The sequence below is a fragment of the Rhea americana genome, unplaced genomic scaffold (assembly GCF_003343005.1).
Source record: "Rhea americana isolate MKP2758 unplaced genomic scaffold, rheAme1 scaffold_181, whole genome shotgun sequence".
In the NCBI taxonomy this organism is placed as follows: domain Eukaryota; kingdom Metazoa; phylum Chordata; class Aves; order Rheiformes; family Rheidae; genus Rhea; species Rhea americana.
This window is the reverse complement of record NW_028185939.1, coordinates 526,870-545,934: the sequence shown is the minus strand read 5'-3', so window position 1 is coordinate 545,934 and position 19,065 is coordinate 526,870. Positions and strand designations below refer to the sequence as shown.

The window sequence follows — 19,065 nt, the reverse complement described above, 5'->3', positions numbered from 1 at the left end:
ACGTGGGCATTTCTCAGAGACATAATGCTATGAAATATTTCCTGTTTGACATTATCCTGTTAACAGACTGAGAGCTGCTTGGAGCTAATACCTGGGGCCCCAGTTGGGAACGATTCTGCCTATATCAGAGTTTCCTAGTTCCTTGCTTTATCCCCGAAAAACGTGTGACAGTGTAAAAAAGATGGGCACTTCTCTCTCTGCCAACCCAAACAACATCTCAGCTTGCCAAAGGGCACAGTGCAGAGTAATCCTTTGCTGAAAGAATTACTTCCCTAAAGCTTGGCACAGAGCYCTGATGGCTCACTGCCCCAGGACAAGCTTGAGGCAGAGTCTCAAGCGCCAAGCACAGGTCAGAGCCTTTCCTGCCAGGAGGAGGTTGAACAGCAGCAAACCTGAATACTGCACTTGCAACTTGAAGGCTACAATCATGGCCAGCAAAAAGACAAAAAGATGTCCAAATCCTACACAATCATATGAAGGAAACAAACCAGCACATTGCTAGAGGATCAGTCTGCCCTAAAAGGGCATTCCTAACTCACCTTTGCTTCTTACATGTTTCTCAGTCCAAACACTGGCAATAACCTTTCTATGAAGGCATATTCTCAAATAAGTAGAGTAGTTTCTTCAACCACCCTGTAGAGCAGCTATGTCTTTTCTGATGTTGGCCCAAAAAGGGTTGACATAGCATGATGGCTGGCAGCCAAAGACTCTATACAGGCACTGAGACAGGGACTCAAGATGCCTGTCTCTGCTGCACCCTCAGGTTAGCAATGACAAGCAGCCCTGAGGGAATGTGGTCTGGGTGTGTGCGTGTGTGCAATGTCTGGCCTCAGGTAACCACCAGCATTCTCAGCTCTGAGTCACTGAGGCTTTGCTGACTTACAATGTCCCAAAGAGAAAAACATCTTCACCTTTTCCACAAATGCCATTTTCAGAGCAGAGGGTAGGGTCCCCATTTGCTGAACAAACTCAGGTAACTTAATAGCTTCCAAGATCACCTCTGGAGGTAGACTTTGAAGTGTGCTGCTGTTGAGGCCAGTCACCAAGCTCCCTAGCTTTGCCAGGCTCTGGCCATCTGTGATCTGAAAGGCAATGCATACAGTCAAGAGGACATTACAAGTCATGTATCATATTTTTTGCAACTACGAATACATACAAACAGATGTGAGCTGTGTATGTKGATCTTATAATTTGTACCTGATAACCAGAGCTGAGCAATTTATTGATAATGGTGCTGGACTGCTCAGTGTTCCATCCATGAACATCACCCAGGGCAGGAAGAGATGCTTCAAGGTCTTTACCACTGATGCTATTCTCAATCTGGGATATGGACAACCCAACAGCAGCCTGGCCCAGTGCACTCAGGACTGCAGGAGGAAAATGTTCAAACTTTCTCACCAAAGAGGATGCAACCTGAAAAGGTCCCRTACAGACAGAAGAGGAAGTCAGAAGAGCAATGAGGGGAGCCTACAGGATCCCATGGCCTTTGGATGTGTTAAATCACTGGACTTTCTGCTTCATAGACTTTTGTGATGAAGTCTGGTGAGGGACTTCCTCTACCCACTAAGATTTTGCTGATCACGAAACAGCAGCCAGAGGCCACAATAAAAAAGCAAAATGGCCTACAGGACCATACAGAGGAGAAGGCACAAGAATTGACACCAAATCCTCTGATGAGGCTAGTTACTCCCAACCACTCTTCCTGGCAACCCCAAATCCAGTCTCACTCCCAGATTTGTGAATCCTCTTCCATATGGAAACCTCATTCCTACAAGGGAATCCACAGTGAGCAGAGGAGCCACTCCACTGCCCAGGAGCTGTGACTGGCTGGGCTGCATCCATGCTCTGTGCTCATCACTGCAAGAGTGCGGCAAGCTCAAGTGCTTCCCTGCAACAATGTTTGAGGAGATCATTTAACTTCTCATTGCCTCAATTTTCTCATCAATTAGAGAGGATGATAGTACTTTAAAGATTAGCCATGACCTCAGCAGAGACCTAATAATTTGYAAGCTGTTTATCTGCTGCAGGATTAGAGCTGTTTCTTCACTAAGAAGAAAAGACTTCCTCACAATTTTTGTGACTYCTGATTCACAGGGCTGGCAAGTACATTACCTGCAACTCCTTCRCTGTCAGGAATGAAAAGTGAGGTCTCTCTTTATTTGCTCCTGTGTATGTTACATTTATGGGGCAGTTCTTCGTGATCCTCTGGGCCAAGCTCAAAGCTTCATCTCTGCTCAGGTTGCTCACTGCGGAGGGGCTCAGGTAGCAAACAAATCTGTCTGGAAGACTGTAGATGGAAGACAAAGAGGAGAGGTTGCAAATATGACTGACAGTGGCTCCACCAGAGAGCTCTCCTCTTTTTCCAGAGGATTCTCTCTTCTAGTGTACACTTCCCCTCACTCGCTTAGGCTCTGACGATGCTCCTGTTTACAGAAAGCACTGYCATGTCTTGCCCAGCTGCAAGATGTGTTGTTGGTTGTTAGCCGGCGGACTGCGCTGTGTGACAATCACTTCCCATGATTTGGAACGTGGGGTCTGGCCCTCCCCAAGATCCACTGCAATGTGATTAGAAATGCAAATAGAAACATGCTTTGCACATCTCATGCAAGTAGGCATCAGAATCATCACTGAGCAAAACTGGCTAAATCAAGGTATCACGTTAAACCRTGAGTCAGGCAGGAAGTAAGGTCAGATCCCATACCTTGATAATGGAAAGCTGGGCCCAGACGTCAGTAGCAAGGTGTAATACACGGCCGTTGCCGGGAGCAAAGTGAGGTTGCTGACGATTTGTATATTGATTGGATCCCTGGCAAATTGTTGAAGCTGATAGTATTACCATGAGGGGAGGGGGGAAAAAAAAGATACTTTAATCCTGGCAGTCACTTGGGACAGTTTGAAGAGAATCTCATTTCAAGCAATATGATTTTTTATATCTGGCTTTAGAATTATGAGGGGTTTTTGTTAAGTAACGCACTGGGATTTTGCTTCATTTTTCTGTGCACTCCAAGGGTACGTAGGCATTTCACTCTCTGACTGCTGTAAGGCAAAAAAGTGGCACTGCTGCTAAAAGACACAATCCTGCCTACTTATCCTGTCCCTCCAACACCCCTCTCGCAGGGTGGCCTAGTAAGGCCGTGCACTAAACCAGGCCAAGACATCACTCCAGTCCTAACATAAAGACTGGTACTGCTCTTCTTATTGACTCCAGTTTGYTTTCTGCAGAATCATCTATGTCTAATTAACTTCTGTGCAAATGAAAGCCCTGTCTGTCTCATCATGAGTAACAAACCATAATGGGAAAAATAAAGAACCGAAGTCATTCTTCATCATAAATAAAYAGGAAAAATTTTCCTTTTAGCAGCATCTTCATGAGTTTTGGCTCGGGCAGGAAGATGATCTCCCAGGTACAGAGTATTTCACAAAATGAACGTCCTTCATCACCACCGTGACCCTGTACTTACTGTTGATTCATCAGCAAAAAGCTGCAAGTCTCCAACGGTAGCATGCTCCATAAAGGATCCCAGATAATTTTCAAACCAAGCAGTGGAATTCAGACCTGGAATGGTTGCACTGTAGCATTTCTGTTTTGACCCTGCAAAACAGGCAGATAGCATAAAACTACAGACTCACACTGCAGCTGAAAATCAGTGGAGATAAGAGATTTCTGAATACAGAACAGACTTTAGTCTATCAGAGAAATAAGCCAGCAGAGAGCACCCTAAGTGCCTGTGATCATGCATTACAGTAAGAATCAGCAGCTTTATAGAGACCTTCACATGTCTTTACGTGTGCCTTTCTTTGCACTGGTTTTGTACAGTCCTAAATCCAAAAGAATGAAACACAGTTTCACAGCAATAATTAAATATGCATCAAACAGTTCAGCTTTTTTTTTAAAAAAGTTTTGCTTCTTTTTACTGGCATTCTATCCATCACTCATTATCAATTGCAACATCCTAGCATACATTTTCCCAGGCAGATCAAGTAGATGCTCAAACCCATGCATTTGAGCATTCAATTTGCAAATGCCTGTAGGACAGGATGGAGGCCTCACTCTTTCAGAGCCCTCTGAATAATTCATCACAGCTCTTTTTCTTCCTCCCTTCAAATCTGCCAAAACCTTCTGCAGGAAACAGAAGTTTGCATGTAAACTACTGCCTCAGGACAGGGAAGTGCCTTACCCAGGTGCTGGACTGAGCTAACTTCTGAGCTGAACTTCTTCAGCTCTCAGAACTAAACTCTGCACTGACCCTTTACAATGAAAGCAATAAATGCAATTTGCAGAGGATGTAAGACAGCACAGAACTGCCTCTACTGATTTGGACTGGCTAAAGAAAGCCTTCAGGCTGGGAAATGATTCCTGGTGCCACTTCTCAGTGTCACACTCCCCTCTATCTGCAGTGAAGAGATTAACATAAACTCACTGTAAATCTGTGAAGCCTCAGCTCCATAACAGAGCATGGCTATTGTAACGTACATTAGTGGCTTAAAGCATGTAGTTGTTTCTTAAGGAAAATCAAGACATTTACCTTCATGGATGAGATAGTACTTGATCCCATTGTAAAGATTCCTCTGTTCTTCTACTGGAAGGTTAGAATAGATGCCATTCAGGGCAGTAACTCTAAAGAAAAGTAAGAAAAACATCTCAAACAGATGAAATCAAACCTGGCAGAGTGAGATTCTCACAGAAACAGCAGTTAAATGAAAAATGGTATTGTCACACACAAAGAAGTCTCTTTTCAAAACCACCAATGTGATTTCCCTTCACAACATCACCCACAACGTGAGTGCTGTGCTACCAATCCTGTGATGCTGCTTTGCAAACCTAGCACTCTCAGCTGCAGTACACATGCGCTGGCTGGTGCAGAGGACAAGCACAGGGGCAGTAGCTGTGTTACAAGGCCCTGGCGAGAGGTTCTCAGTCAGACTCCCCTGGCTCTCTATCAGTTCACAGCACTTGCACAGTTTAGCCCTTTATTTCAGATGGGAGGAAGGGCCACTGTCCTATCCCRACCACACAGGACTGAAGCAATGCTTGTGTTTAGCACTTACATCTTCCGGAAAGTCTTACATAACATGTTTTTGTCATGGAGGCAAGCAAAGGCTGTGGGCTTGACCAGGAATGGCTGAAGCCCCTCATGGACCCATTGAAACAGAACAGGTGGGCTCTCAATGTCAGGTACTTGTAACATCTTCTCCCACAGGCCATTAATGAAGACCTTACTCCACTCTTCTGAGAGAGGCACATGAGAAAACTGAAGGCAAGACACAAGGAGAAACATATGAAGTGAAGTGAATGCAGACCTCAACACACGTAAAAATGTAGATTATGTGAAAATGAACATTATGAATGAGCCTTAGCCATAACTACCCTCTCCAGATAGTGACTCTTTCATCAAGCTGTGTTTGTTCAACTCGAGTACAAATAGGCTCTAATTCAGTGGAGCCACAGGTCTTTGTTGTCATTGTAATTAGCAACACATAACCTAAGTGAACTCCTTGTTTTAAAAGAAGTTTCATTCTTGTCTCATCAGCTAGTTTTGACAGCAAACACCTCTGCTACATTGGCAGATATCTGTGGATTGAAATCATGCCCTTCCTAAAATAAGGTAGTTAGCACCGAGCTAGAACAACTGAATATTGCCTCTGAAGCTAATCTGCAGCCCACTGCTTTGCCTTTCAGCGGAGTTAATGTTGCAGTACACCTACCTGCTGGCTGAAGATAGTCAGAGCGGCTACAAGCTTGTTGGCATCATATTTGGAAAAGAACAAAATGGAGTATGCTGGATCCACTGCACTGACAGGCTTAGCGCTAAGGCAAGAGTATAAGTACACAAGGAAATCATCATCCAGGTCCTGGAGCCACGCACTCTGAAAAAGGAAAGGGAAATCCATACAGAAACAATAAAAGGTGTGTCACATTTAAAGATGCTGCAGTATGCAATCTCCTTTAGGTCTGCTTCACTAGCTCATTTATATGTGAGCATTTGGCATTGAAAGGTGATGCAACCTGTTGAAAGAAGAGCCAGAAGAAAGTCCAAATTACATTGATTTGAAGCAAGTCTAAACTTACAGAACAGTAGATGTTGGATCCTTCTATTACCTAATCTGTGCTTCCTCCAAAGCCCAAAATAGCTTTAAAAACTGTATTCAAAATGCTTTTCACACACAGACACACAAAAGGCCATTTTAGCAAAATAGATATTTCCAAAAGGAACTTCCTCATTCCAGAAGTATTTTTCACTGAAAAACCAAACTCCAAACAAATATGTTAAAAAAAATGTATCTTTTTGTCAGAAACATTAAAGCAAAACCAAGAATGTTTATCCATTCAATTGCRATTACTGGTAACACAGCAACTTGGAGGCACTAACCAAAGCAGGAAGAGAGGTAAATCTGAAATACTCCAGGCGACATTTTCCACACTACAACTCCTTTTTATTGTGCTCAGAGGAAAGTTAGCTCTGCTGGTTTACTCTTATAAAAAGATTTGTTCCGACATTCAGATGCCAACCTCTAAGAGYTTATTTATTTCGAACATCTCCATTGTCCCACTTTCTTATTTGAAAGGCTTGGAAAAAAACAGCATCACCCACTCCCATGGACAGCCCAGCAAGGCCTCCTTGGTAGTGTAACTGCTCTCGAATCTTGTGACACGAAGCTGCACGTGCTGCATGGCATGATGTGTGGAGATCTCCAGCCCCCAACTATAACCACATGTATGAGAGTGACGTTGCACCAGGAGGGCCCTGGCTTGYGAACCGCAGCTCAGTGCTTCTGGTGGTCCCAATCTTGTGAAGGAGATGGTGGCAATACAGCACCCCAAGCYTGCACAAAGCTTTGGCCACTCCATGCACCATGCACTCTGGTGAGACTGCTTTTAAGAAAGAAAGGCACTACTGTTCAGGAAAACTAGGCTCCAACCCATGAAAAAGGAGGGCACTGCCATTACCTGTGCACAAGCGTATTGACCAAATGTGAGGTTGCAGGGGGTAGCTTGACCATGGGCTATCTTCAGAAGCATCTCCTGGCTGACACTGGTGAGGAAAAAGCAAAGTCATCACCTCCTTGGCAATCTCCCAGACCCCATGGCACCTGGGGGCAGGACTGGCAGGAGCAAGCGCGCTGTCAGCAATGCGTCTGCAAACACAAGCAAGGAGCGCAGCGGCCTGATTCCAGAGCCCAYGCTGCTAGGGATAGGTGCTCTATTAAAATTGTTTGAAAGCTCCTGACCACAAGCTTTCAATAATTCAAATATCTGCAATCGGGACAGTTATTAGCTACTTTCCTGTAAAGGGTCCAAGCCCACCCAGTAAGGAGCAAAAGCAATGCCAGGCAGCCATAACAACAAGGCAGAGCCCAAATAACAAATACAGGCAAGCAAATGAACAACATAGAGGTTAAGAATTATTCACTGACACCATTCAAGAGCAAGGAGAGAGTACTTGTAAATCACTGACCCTTAAAAGAAATCAAATTCAAGAAAGGCTGGAAGTTGACCTGTTTGAGTCCTAGGYCACCACCACCAGCTTAACTAAACTCAGCACCAATGACAGGGGTCTTGGAGTGATAAATCTCCAAGACATAAAGCTGTCTGACACATCAGACACTTGCCCTGCCTGTCTTGCCCTGCACAGACACAGAACCCCAGAAAGGCACCTTCCCTTCGCTGCTGCACCAAGCACCCCAGCCTCCTCCCCACCCTCAGATGACCCTGGGCCTCTCCACGGAGAAAGGTGCTACAGCTGTTTTCAGAAGTCGCCTGATACCCAATGTCATATCCCTAACAAACTAGTATCATTCCCAAGGAAAATGTTGCCAAGATAATTTTTTGGTGGTTCACATACCTTTTCACTGAAGCACACACAGCAGTTTCTGATTCCCCAAAAAAGAGAGAGAAAGAGAGAGAGGAATAAAGGAAATGTGATAGTAACATATGTAGAGAGTTGTGTTTGAATCTTTCTTAGGAAAATTACTTTGTAAGAAACTCACCATTGACAGGGCTGCTCGAGCACTAGACAGGGAGAAAGAGAGAAGACAGATGATCTCCTGGTTACATTGGCAGCACAGCATTATTTGTGACCATTTAATACAGACAAGGATGTGAGCTGCAAACATTTGCACTTGGATTTGGCCTGAAAACATGCAAGTGCCTAGATCCAGAGTTCCCATTTTGTCATGTTAGGTAGCTGCCATCTGCAAAATACAGATCAGTACTGGCTCTGTACTTCAAACAGCTGGGAAGTTCAGGGTTATGTGGATTCCCCAGTTACTCAGGCATCAGGGCCAACAAGATTAGCCATTCTCCCAATGATCTGAGTGTGGTCAATGGGTAACACTTCCACTGAACTGCTTGTGATCTATGTGCAGTGAAGCCCTTCAAAGATCTCGAAAAGACATCCCCACCCATACACTACTACACTACAGGAGACATGAAGGGGAAGGACAATTAACATCCATTTCCATGCTCAAGGCACTAAATTTGGTTTGTAGCAATTAACTCTCATCAAGGTACTGCTATCAAGAAGGGGTCCACACTGACCACCAGTCCACACACACTTTGCAAGTGAAAGCATGGGTGATGTATATGTTATACATGGAGTTTGACTTACTGGAAATGTCCCAGCAGAGGTTGCAGCAGCCACCAGCCAACCTGGAAGACAATGTGCCATGATTTTATTAACAAATCTGTTTCAGAGGCTCACTCCCACAGTCCAGTCTCCCTCTGGCTTAATAAACCCTGAATATTACTCTCATCTCACTAAGTTATTTTATTCCTCATTCTTGAAACAGCATTTCACAGAAACATTCCTGTTAGACCTTCCCATTGCTTCTTCTTTGATGTTGTGACAACTGGCTGACGGGGTAGGCAGACATGAGGTACTCCTCTGTCCACCTGGGGTTGAATTGGTGGGGGACAGAAATGCAGTGTCTTGGTTGACATGGGGATTGCACATGCTGTCCTCATGCTCTGGAGAACAGCCTTGTCAATCCCCCTGCACTGCTTCCAGCAGGGAAGACGTGGAGAAACCCATCACCTGGACACACGGAGGTTGCTCGTATGGTCTGGTCCACCTGGGCCCCTCAGCCCTGCCTGGCCCCTGGAGAGTTCCTCAGTGCCACTGTCAGTAAAAGCCTGGGAACTGCTATGGGCAGATGCACATGGTCTGGCTGATTAAGCAACGGTCAAGAAACCCAAACAGGAAAAAGCATGGAAATGGTCAGGGAAAGGGCCTCTTTTCCAGGACTTTTTTGCCCAGTACCTCTTGTGCACCATAGCCAGATAGCTGGTCAGTGATCAGTCCAGAGGCGAGACAAATTACGTTTGTCTTCCATGATGTCTTTAGATTTGCAGCATCTACTTGTCTCTTACAGCATCCTCATCATTACGCTGAGTCTAGCTAAGTTGGTGTTGTATTTGCTATATTCCCCTGCTAAGTCCTCAACTGGATTAAAATCATCCTACTCCACAGAGCTGTACATAATGCAGGTAAGTATGTGAGAGCCCTCACTCCAGACCTGTCCAAGACCTTGACAGGGATTTACGCCTACCCTTGTTTTTGAACTTTTACACTGTCCCTTAATGACAACTGCCTTCCCCTTTTTTCAGTTGTATCACATACTGCTTAGGACAGCAGGATTTTTGAGCTACCTACTGTTGCATCCAGGCCACCTTTTCACTCCCTTACTGGTGCAACTTTCTCCCTTTCATCTCCAGCCTTTTCTTAGCACCCAGAGGACCTGCAGCTTCCCTGTTGCAGTAAACGCCCTGCCAACAGTGTGATGCTGGAAAGGTGATGAAATGAAGGCTTGAGAAACCACAAGCAACATAGGTGACAGCCTCAAATCACCCTGACATTATTATTATTTACTTTGGATTAGGAGCCAGGCAAGCTCAGCATCCCTTTTGTACGGACAGATAAAAGTATAAAGTAGCGACTTCCACCAGCTGCCGACAGGACAGAACAAGTGAAGAAAACAAAAACAACATGAAATGAGAGCTGGAGAGACAGGAGAAGGTAGCCATTAGAAGCTCCTGGGGTTACACAGGCTGACAAACACAATTTGATAGCACTGAATCACTGTGGAGCTGTGAACAATCCTTTAGAGCCAACTGTCTTCAGTGACTTTGGATCAAGCCCTACAGCTGTCAGGAGGCTGCAACGGTAATAGGGATCATCCTGACACCCACTTCACCTCCTGCTTTTTAAAAGAAATGGGCTCACAGAGAAGCTAGCCTGAGGCAAGCTGAGCAATGCCCGGCAGGTACACGCAACTGGGGGCAGAGACCACGTACAGTGTGTGCACCCCACAGTGCTAAAGCATTCCTAACTCACAGCCCTGTGTGCCCACTTCAGGGAAGCAGGGTCAGGATTCAGATGTCTTCTATGAATATTTTGTCAGCAGTGACTGATAGAGGATTGCAGARGAGCCAAACCTCAAAGCCATAGGCACAGGAACATCCTCCCTTCTAGGGAAGAAGGAGAGAGAAGCTTGCCCCCAGTGCGCTGATTTATTACGTGATGCTGCATCCTATGGTTCCTTCACACCCTACTGAGCAGTCCCAGGGCAGGAGACTCAAACACTAGCAATAATTGGGCACAGAAATCAATGGAATGGGACACTTATCCCTCAATCAGGCTGAAGAAGAAGAGGAAGAAGAAGGCAGCTTTCCTAGGTGTGGATGTGTTCAGCAGCCTAATGACCCACATTAGGAAAGCAATTACAAAATGGCTTGTAGGAAAGCATAAAAGGAGTCTCTAATTAGTATAACAACTATTTTGATTACTAGCTGCTACACCTTTTAAACCATTTAATTAATGGAGAACCACCACTAGGTAACAGTGTAATAGGCAAAGGAGCCATAGCCATAGCTTGCCAAAAACAGTACCTTCCTCCAGCCCTAACACACAATAGTTTGCTCCTAGAGAAAGCTGTGAAAGAGTTACAAAATCGTAACTAAGAGTTCACTGCCAGAAGTCAGCCCAAAGGCCATGCTTCCCTGCTCGCAGACAAAGCCAGGTTTGTTTCTATCATGATAATTGCTTCCTGCTCACCCCAGGACTGGACCTTGGAAATACACAGCCAAGCCCTTTGGCCCCCGTCTTGGAAAGTTCTGAGGTGTATGCTTAACTTTAAGCATGTGAATTGTCCCATTGACTCAAAAGGGCAGTGCTCAGAGACACCTATGTGGGGAGGAGGAGGAAAAGGAAGACTGGCTTCTTGCTCCGTAGGATCAGAGAGGCCCTCAGATCAATACATTACAAAAAGTCCTTACTGTGTGACAACAAAGCCCCCATTGCACTACATCRTAACAAAAGCTCTGGACTCAGCTTATGTCACGATGCACCTAAGACATGTGGGCATTACTCTGGGAGTAACAGCCTTCCAAAACATTGCTTTTATTCCTATGCTTTGTTAGCAAAGTATTCCAGGCTGTCATGAAGCCTCCCATAAAGGAACACACATGGAAGGACCARCTCCCTACCCACAGAGGTTGTGCTGCTCTCCACACACCCACCTTACTGAGGGCACTTCTGTGCCACAAAGCTGCTGAGCACTGCCCCTTTCCCCCAGTGCTTCTTAACCTCTACAAAAAGACCATCCATTCTGATAACGGGGCATCACTATGCTTCGATCTCCCATTCTTTCCCTGCTAAGATTAGCCACTGCTCCCTCTGTAAAAGATTTTTTAAGGACTTTCAGAAATTGGTGTCTTCTCTTTCATTCTCTTTGATCTATCCCCAACAGCGACRGTGCATGCAAACCATTATGTTCAAATTCTCTACAAGCTCAGGGCCTTTCCTTCATCTCCAGTTATCTAGCGCTTTTTAACGTAACAAAACGAAYAGATAGATGGAGTCCAGTGTATGGAGTGATTTCAAACAAAGTATGGCCCAGTGAAACAGAGKGATTTCACAAGGCTGTATGCTAAGCCAATGGCTGATTTAAGAGCACATCACCAACATTACTGACCCACAAGACTTAAAAAAAAAAAAAAAAAGAAGAAGAAGAAGAAGAAGAAGAGTTGCTTTAGAGAGTCATTAACTTTTACAAGCAATCTGTGTACTTCTCCTGGACAGACATATCTCTCCTTCTACAGGACGGCAATATAAACCTTTCAGATTTTCATCAGGTTCCACAATACACTGATCAGTTGCAAACAGCAACAACTGCTTAATTAAAGGAAAAAAGAAAAAAGAGGTCATCTACCTACTTGCTTCAGGTCCCTTAGTACTGAGAACTAATGCTACTGCAGAAAGATTCTTCCCCTTTTTGTAGCTGTTCCTTAGGTAGTGTCTTATTAACTTGTTTATAACTGTTTTAAGTTCATGTCTTCTTGTCATCAACATTCATTGCAAACTTGATCTCAAGTTTGATGAGGAATGAAGGATAAAGTGCTGACACTTTATGAAAGAAACAAGATCGTGCTTTGGAACCTCTTTGTACCAAAAAGAAAAAAGAAAAAAAAAGAGAAAAAAAAATAGAATAATAACATAAAAAGAATCAGATCCGGATAAGATTATTTCTTAAGTAACTGCTTTCCCAGAGACATCTGGATACTCAAAAAAAGGGGTGCAGTGAGCAGACAGACAGACAGATAGCTTGCAATGACAGAGGAGAAGGAATTCTACTAATAAACAAAGTATTAGGACAAAATTAAACTAACATATTTTATATCACAGATACCACAATAAACAAGCGTAACTGAAGACTGGGGATTTACAGCAACAACCAAAATAATTTTCAGGTGTTTCAGCACAACTCTTCCTTTTGAGGATTCTCTCAACTACAGTGGCTAGTGAGGACAATCGTCCTGGGACAACTGTCACCCTCGTGGTAGTACTCACCAACCAAGAGGAGGAAGCGCAGCCCTGAGTGCAAAGATGTCATTCTTGCAAAGATCTTCAGAGTGCCCACATATGGAAGGAATCGCCTTATTTTAGCCAAGAAAAATCAAATATGAGTAGTATTTAATTGCAAAAACCAACTCTGAGTCTAGTGAAGTTAAAGACACTCACTCAAATGACTCTCACAAGCAAGCACAAACATGCCAACACCCTTCACAAAATCTGTCTGAATTCTGGACCCAAAGCACATGAAACACTATGAGAGTCCCCTCTGCCTGGCAGACCAYGGAAGACAAGCAGAGAATTCAGCTCACTAATCTAGATTTGCTGCCAGAGATGCCCTGTAGTAAGCAGACTCCTCTTTGGTGGAGGAGTGTAAGAGGTTGTGTAACCTGCTGGGAAGGACAGTTGCAACACTTACCGCGAGCCGGTAGTCACAGGGCCCTTAGTATGGAGGGCTACGAGCGCAGAGGGCTGCTTTTCACTGAGCAAACTGGGGCGTGTCTCTGCCTTCTCAAAACTGCATCTGAAATTACAGGATGAATTTGGAGTGCTGGACACACCTGTAAGTCTTCGAGAATGCAAAGGTTTGGCAATACAAATAAATGGAGGYGTTATTGTTAATGCTTGCCATCCCCTAGGATACAGTAGGAAACACTAAGCCTGAAGTGAGGCTGTGCAAGYGGGCAAAACGAGAGCAGTGAATAGGCCCATTCCCTGCCCTATCCTGCACAGGATTCCTGTTTGTCATTCACTGGARGTACCCACAAAGCACAGAACTAAATTCTAGATAAACGCCTGCCACCAGGAAGTTTTGCTTGAGTGCAGTTTGAAGTGTTTGTCCCTTTTGTCAAGGCTTCTGTTCGCCTCAAACATCTCCACCTGGGAAACCCCACACAGAAAGACACGACAGCTCTTCCTTTGGCACTTTCACACTACAAGTATTTCCAGTTAGGATCTCTGCTTCAGGCTCAGTGAAGTCGATGAATTGAAGCATGTATCTGCCAAATCAGGGTAGAGGAATCAGGATAGCTGAAGCCAAAAATGCAGCCTGACAGTAGCATGACATTAGATAAAAAGCTAGGACTGGTGCAGACAAATTCCACAGAACAGCTGTCTTTCAAATTCTCCCAATAAAACTTCACTTGCAGAGGTGCTCAGACATGCTCATGGCCCACTGGACTCAAACTGAGGTGCCTGACACCCGCACCCACAAATGCAATSTGGGTCCTTCTGTACATGCTCACCACAGTAGCTAATGAGCACCCACAAGCAGTGTGCCAGTAAGACTACTCAGCAAGGATGCTATTAACCAAAGGAAAGTTCTTGGCAATGGTTCCAGAATTGCAGTCCCTGAGATTCCTGTCTCCCTTTAACCAAAAATGGCCTTTCCCTCAACAAACCTTCATTTATTTCCTCTCTGCAAGGTTTCTAGGATATAATTTTATTGGCTTTCCAACTCCTGCAGGCTGCTCTGTTCCAAAGTATTCCAAAGTTACTAAAGAGCGCACAGGTGCTTACGAGGAGTTTTTATGCAGGAATCACATTCTGCAGAAGCTAGGGAATGACATGACGGGTTTGACCTGCTCCAGTGGCTGAATGTTGTGTGGCTCTTTCCATAGTCTCTCCAGAACTGTACATCAGCAGTCAGGAGACCTTCTGATTTCAACTGACTTCTTCGTTCCTAAGCTAATAGTTATCCCATGAGCACCATTCTATGAGCACCAGGAAAACCTGGCAACCATAACTGCAAGAATAAAAATGAGACCTGCTGCAGATTCTAACAAGGAATGGATATTACATAATTATTCAGTCATCTCAGGCTTCTCACTGACCAGCACCCTTGGATCTGAGCACCCAAGCCACTAAGAAATGCTGACAATAACTCTCAATTTCTCTGGATGCAGCAGCGTAATTCCCTATCCACAGATTGGAAAAGGGAAAATTTTCTATAAGCCASTTATGTCTCAGGCTTAGACTTGTCTCATCATGCCCAGCTGTAATACATAGGTTTAGACAGCATAAGGAAAAGCTGGTGTTGACTCACAGTACCACCATGCACCCAAACCCCTGCTTTCTCTGCCCTCCCAGTTTTCTTACAACATTTAACATGTTTATCAGCTATTTTGGAACTAATACAACAACACTGACTCAAACACATAGTTTGTCTGACTCAGAGGTGCACAGGACACTGATCGTTACCATGCCTGTCACCAACACCCATCATAAGCCACCTACATCTATATAAACTTGAAACACATCATTTTGTAAATAGCCAGAATCAAAGATTCCCACTTAAAAGAAATAAGCCTCCTCTTCAGAGTATTCAAATGAGGTCTCCTTGATATGGACAGGAGATCTTTCAGTTAGGTTTCAAATACCACAGCTTTCAGTGTCTTGCACCTTTTGCAAGCAGGCCATCCACAGACAGAGAGTCAGATACGCATGTGCCACTGTGAGCCTTGGATCACGCGTGTCTGGAAGAGCCACAGGTCCACCCGAGACAGCAACAAACACTACGCAGCACAGCAGGCCTCTGCTGACTGTGGCCAAAAGATCCATGGCTCTTCCCCAGGGCACTGGGAGGTGAAATCAAAGAACTGGAAAGGTGTCAAAAGCAGAAAAATCAACACTGAGCCTCAGTCAAGGATGAGGAAACCAAGGAAGGGGKAAGGGGGACGAGGCAGAGTTTTAGGCTTTTCTGCTTGGGTCAGTAAGGAAATCATGCATACCTAAAGAGTGTACAGAGCACCCTCCTTATGCGGAGAGAAAACAGAGTTCATAAAGACAAGGAAGAGCTTTCATCTGTAAATAAAATGATGTTTTTCTTAGTTCTAGTGGCAAGGTGGCTGAGCAGAAGCATCTAGTACCTGGATTTTGTGTCCACTCTTTAGCAGCTATGAACCCTGAGCACAGGTGAGAATCCAAGACTGCTAAGGTTCAAAGAGCATACAGTCTAGGAGAAGACAACAACGGAAGAGTTCAAAGATCACAGGACAGGCAATGATTTCAACACAGCAATAGGTAAGCCACCATCACTTTTTTTTTTTTTTTCATGCTTCAAAACCAAAGGAAAATTGTAAGGATTATAACAGAGTAAGTCTGGAGCCGATCTGTAGATATTGTGACTGGTCACGTGGGTCTAAGAGCTACAGGTGGCCTGCAGATAAGAGGATTTTTAGCTTTTGGATGCAATGCCACTTCCAACCTCAGCATTCTGCAGCACTGGAGGCTGAGAAAAGCAAGTTGGCCTATTGCAGGTTTTCCTGCACTTTCCAGACCCCAACCTGGCCCAGCACAGGGACATGGACCATGTTACCACAGGAGGCTCAGCACTGCTTAGCACAGCAGCACAGTTTTCAGACCAGAGCAAAGTAAGATCACCCTGATGGATTCCCAGAGAGAAGACTATCACAGTGTCACACAAAGAGACGTGAGTCTGGACAGGCAGGTTTTATGTCCTTAAGTCAGTAGTAATCTTCACGCTAACTAGAAGGGATGTGGCCTAGGAGCTTTATTCCTATTATCTGAATATCCTCAGCAGCACAGAGTGATCTGGGTGGTAACACTGACTAAACAAGACTGAGATAACTCACAGCCCACGCCCAGGCAGATGAGTCTTTCAGGGGACTTGGATCTCTGCATGCTCTGAGCCCCAGAAGTAGAGCTCTCCCTGACATCAGCCTCTTCTGCACCCTGTTCGCTTTCTAAGCCCTCTTCTCCCTACCCTTTATGAACTTATCTCTTTTTTCAGCATCAGGTTTTCTGGCTGCACACAAATGGGAACCCAGAGCATGCAACACGAATGCTGGCAAACTCCTTCTGCATGGGTAACAACTAGAGATCTCCTCTCCTTCCTCTCACTTGAGAAGCACAGAACTGGAAAGGGCTCTGATACTGCCCCTGATATATATATACATATAYGATACACATATATGTGTGTGTATGTATCTGTGTGTGTATACATATATACATCACCTCCAGGCTGACAGAGGTGCAGCCAGTCTGCCCTTGCATAGGCTTATAAGGGGGGTTTTCAAACTCGCTTGTAATAACAACTTCTCTCAATAGGTTAAATTAGCAGACCTCTCTCTGCCTCCCTTCCCTCTCTCATTTCTCCCTCTCCATAAGCTTCCTCTTCCCTAAACTGAATAAATCTAATGCCTTCAATGTCACCGTCACCTTCTCTTATGCTCTAATGCATGACTCCCTGTGACAGCAAGTGAGGAGTGAAGTCCAGTTTTGCATCGTGAGCTCTGATGTGCACACCATGGGGTCTGGGTAAGAGGGGAGCCAGCAAAACCTGCAGCAGAAGGGCAGGAGGTGGCTGGATCTGAGAAACAGTTTGTACCACGGGAAAATGAGTCAGTGCATTAATAACCCTCTTCTTACCTGGCCTGACTGTGCATGTGTGGCTTCAAGTATGGCTCAAGTGTTCTTCATTTACACTACATTGTACAATGGATTTCCTAGGTGTTCCTGCCATGTTAAGCTAGGTGTGGCAACAGGCAAACCCTTCCCGGTCCCATCTCCAGCACGCACCCCGTTCACCCTGCTCAGCCCAAAGTCTCTGCAGATCCCCAGGATTTTCACACAAAGCCACATGGGCTTTGTGCTTTTACAGAAAAGTCAGGTCTTCCATTACTTCAGGAGAGCCCTCAGGGAAAGCAGAGCTGGGTAAGTCAAATACATGCTCACACTACTGGTGAAAAACACGCCAGCAAACATGGGCCCAAGGACTAGCAAATTGCAGGAGACAGCACTATCCCAGAGGGGTCGATACAGAACATCTGACCATTGCTTTGGTGCTGCATGTACAGGATGGGACTCYGTATGTTTTATGTTACTAACATAAGACCACAAGCGAGCTCCTCTGTAACCCTGCATAGGCCACTGCGACTTGGACCGAGTCCAGACAGCACTGCCACTGCACTCCTTTTCATTAACTGTAAGCCTCCCCAGGGGGGTTTTATGCTGCTTCTTTATAGATTCCTGTAAAGAAAAAAAAATGTTTCACAAGGCTTCCTATTTAGAGASGCTGCTTTCATTTGGCTTAGCACTGTCTCAAATATGCACAGAGATTTAAAAGCCTCTCTGTGCCATGGCACTATTTACATGCAACATCATGTTGTCAGCCAGTAACAGCACAGCTGTTACTTTCCCAGAACAGTTTTTACTGTGGAAGTCTTCATAAAACCAAATGAATTTTCTCAGAAATTTCCAAGAATCCAGAGAGATGTGTTCTAGATTTAGGCAAGTCATTTACTGTCTTTGGCTTTTACTAGATCAAAGAGMTACCAAAACAGATTTTGCAGACATGCATCCAAGCTACAGGTGTTAATGCTTCAGAACATATCATAGCTCTTAGGAGACTTCACTTAAACAGATGACCTGCTAGAACTGAATGACTAAAAACTACAGTGCCATCAATAAAACTTACTAACCAGTGAACATGGCTACTTTTGCACAATCACACAAGAAGAAAAGGAATCTGAGTACCTCCTGTATCTCAGCGAGGCCCTGTCCTCCCCTTCTGGAGGCAAGCCACTGCGCTGGAGTGCAGAGCACCAGCAGCTGGGCACGTTCGCCCAAGGTGCAGCTGGCATACAGACATGCCTGCGGGTTAGGCTTTTTTGCATTGGTCTCTGCTTCCCATTTCTCTAGGCTTCAGCACACTGGGGCCACACTGGCCCTGGTACAGGGGGATGCCTGTGTTTCTCACAGCCCCTAGCTCCRAGGCAGTGAATGATGAGGAGGTAAATAGAGTTGTTCACTTGTTCTCGCGAGCAGAGAGACATCCCTTACGACAGGAGGCTTATTCAGTCAACATATATCCCAGAAGCATCAGAAGGAAAGGTTTAAGAATAGAACTGCAGCACAAAATGAGGAAATTTGATGAAGAAGAACTAAAAGGGGAAGTTAAAAGACTAAAATTTTGCACGTGACAAGGAGATTATATAAGGACACACTGGAGGCTGAAAGCAAACACACATCACCTTGCAAAGAAAAGCAAATTGTCATAGTTGAACAGAAGGGCAAAGGAGGCTATTCAGAAGATGACAACCTTCAAAAACTTGATGTTATTTTTCTGTTTCTCATCAGTTATAAGAAAGAAATCTGTCAGGGCCCTGAAGGGCCACAGCATGATCTARTATAAAAGAGGTCCTGGAGAGATACAACTCTAACAGGAAAATTAAATTTATTCTTTGCATCTATG

The 19,065-nt window shown here is 44.8% G+C and overlaps 1 protein-coding gene across 4 annotated transcripts in view; it reads right to left on the bottom strand.

The window, feature by feature from the left end:
• The window catches only part of MSLN (mesothelin), a 36,214-nt gene that overhangs the window by 9,763 nt on the left and 7,386 nt on the right, over positions 1 to 19,065 (bottom strand). For all 4 annotated transcript variants that reach the window (XM_085301939.1, XM_085301942.1, XM_085301941.1 and 1 more), the window contains 14 exons: positions 13,270 to 13,374; positions 12,849 to 12,934; positions 8,610 to 8,650; positions 7,990 to 8,011; positions 7,845 to 7,872; positions 6,950 to 7,034; positions 5,707 to 5,868; positions 5,050 to 5,252; positions 4,527 to 4,618; positions 3,462 to 3,592; positions 2,702 to 2,823; positions 2,113 to 2,287; positions 1,198 to 1,413; positions 912 to 1,082 (listed from right to left, as the gene is read on the bottom strand). In XM_085301939.1, coding sequence (XP_085158065.1) covers positions 912 to 1,082; positions 1,198 to 1,413; positions 2,113 to 2,287; positions 2,702 to 2,823; positions 3,462 to 3,592; positions 4,527 to 4,618; positions 5,050 to 5,252; positions 5,707 to 5,868; positions 6,950 to 7,034; positions 7,845 to 7,872; positions 7,990 to 8,011; positions 8,610 to 8,650; positions 12,849 to 12,934; positions 13,270 to 13,374 — 1,639 coding nt within the window. The remainder of the gene's footprint in view (positions 1 to 911; positions 1,083 to 1,197; positions 1,414 to 2,112; positions 2,288 to 2,701; positions 2,824 to 3,461; positions 3,593 to 4,526; positions 4,619 to 5,049; positions 5,253 to 5,706; positions 5,869 to 6,949; positions 7,035 to 7,844; positions 7,873 to 7,989; positions 8,012 to 8,609; positions 8,651 to 12,848; positions 12,935 to 13,269; positions 13,375 to 19,065) is intronic.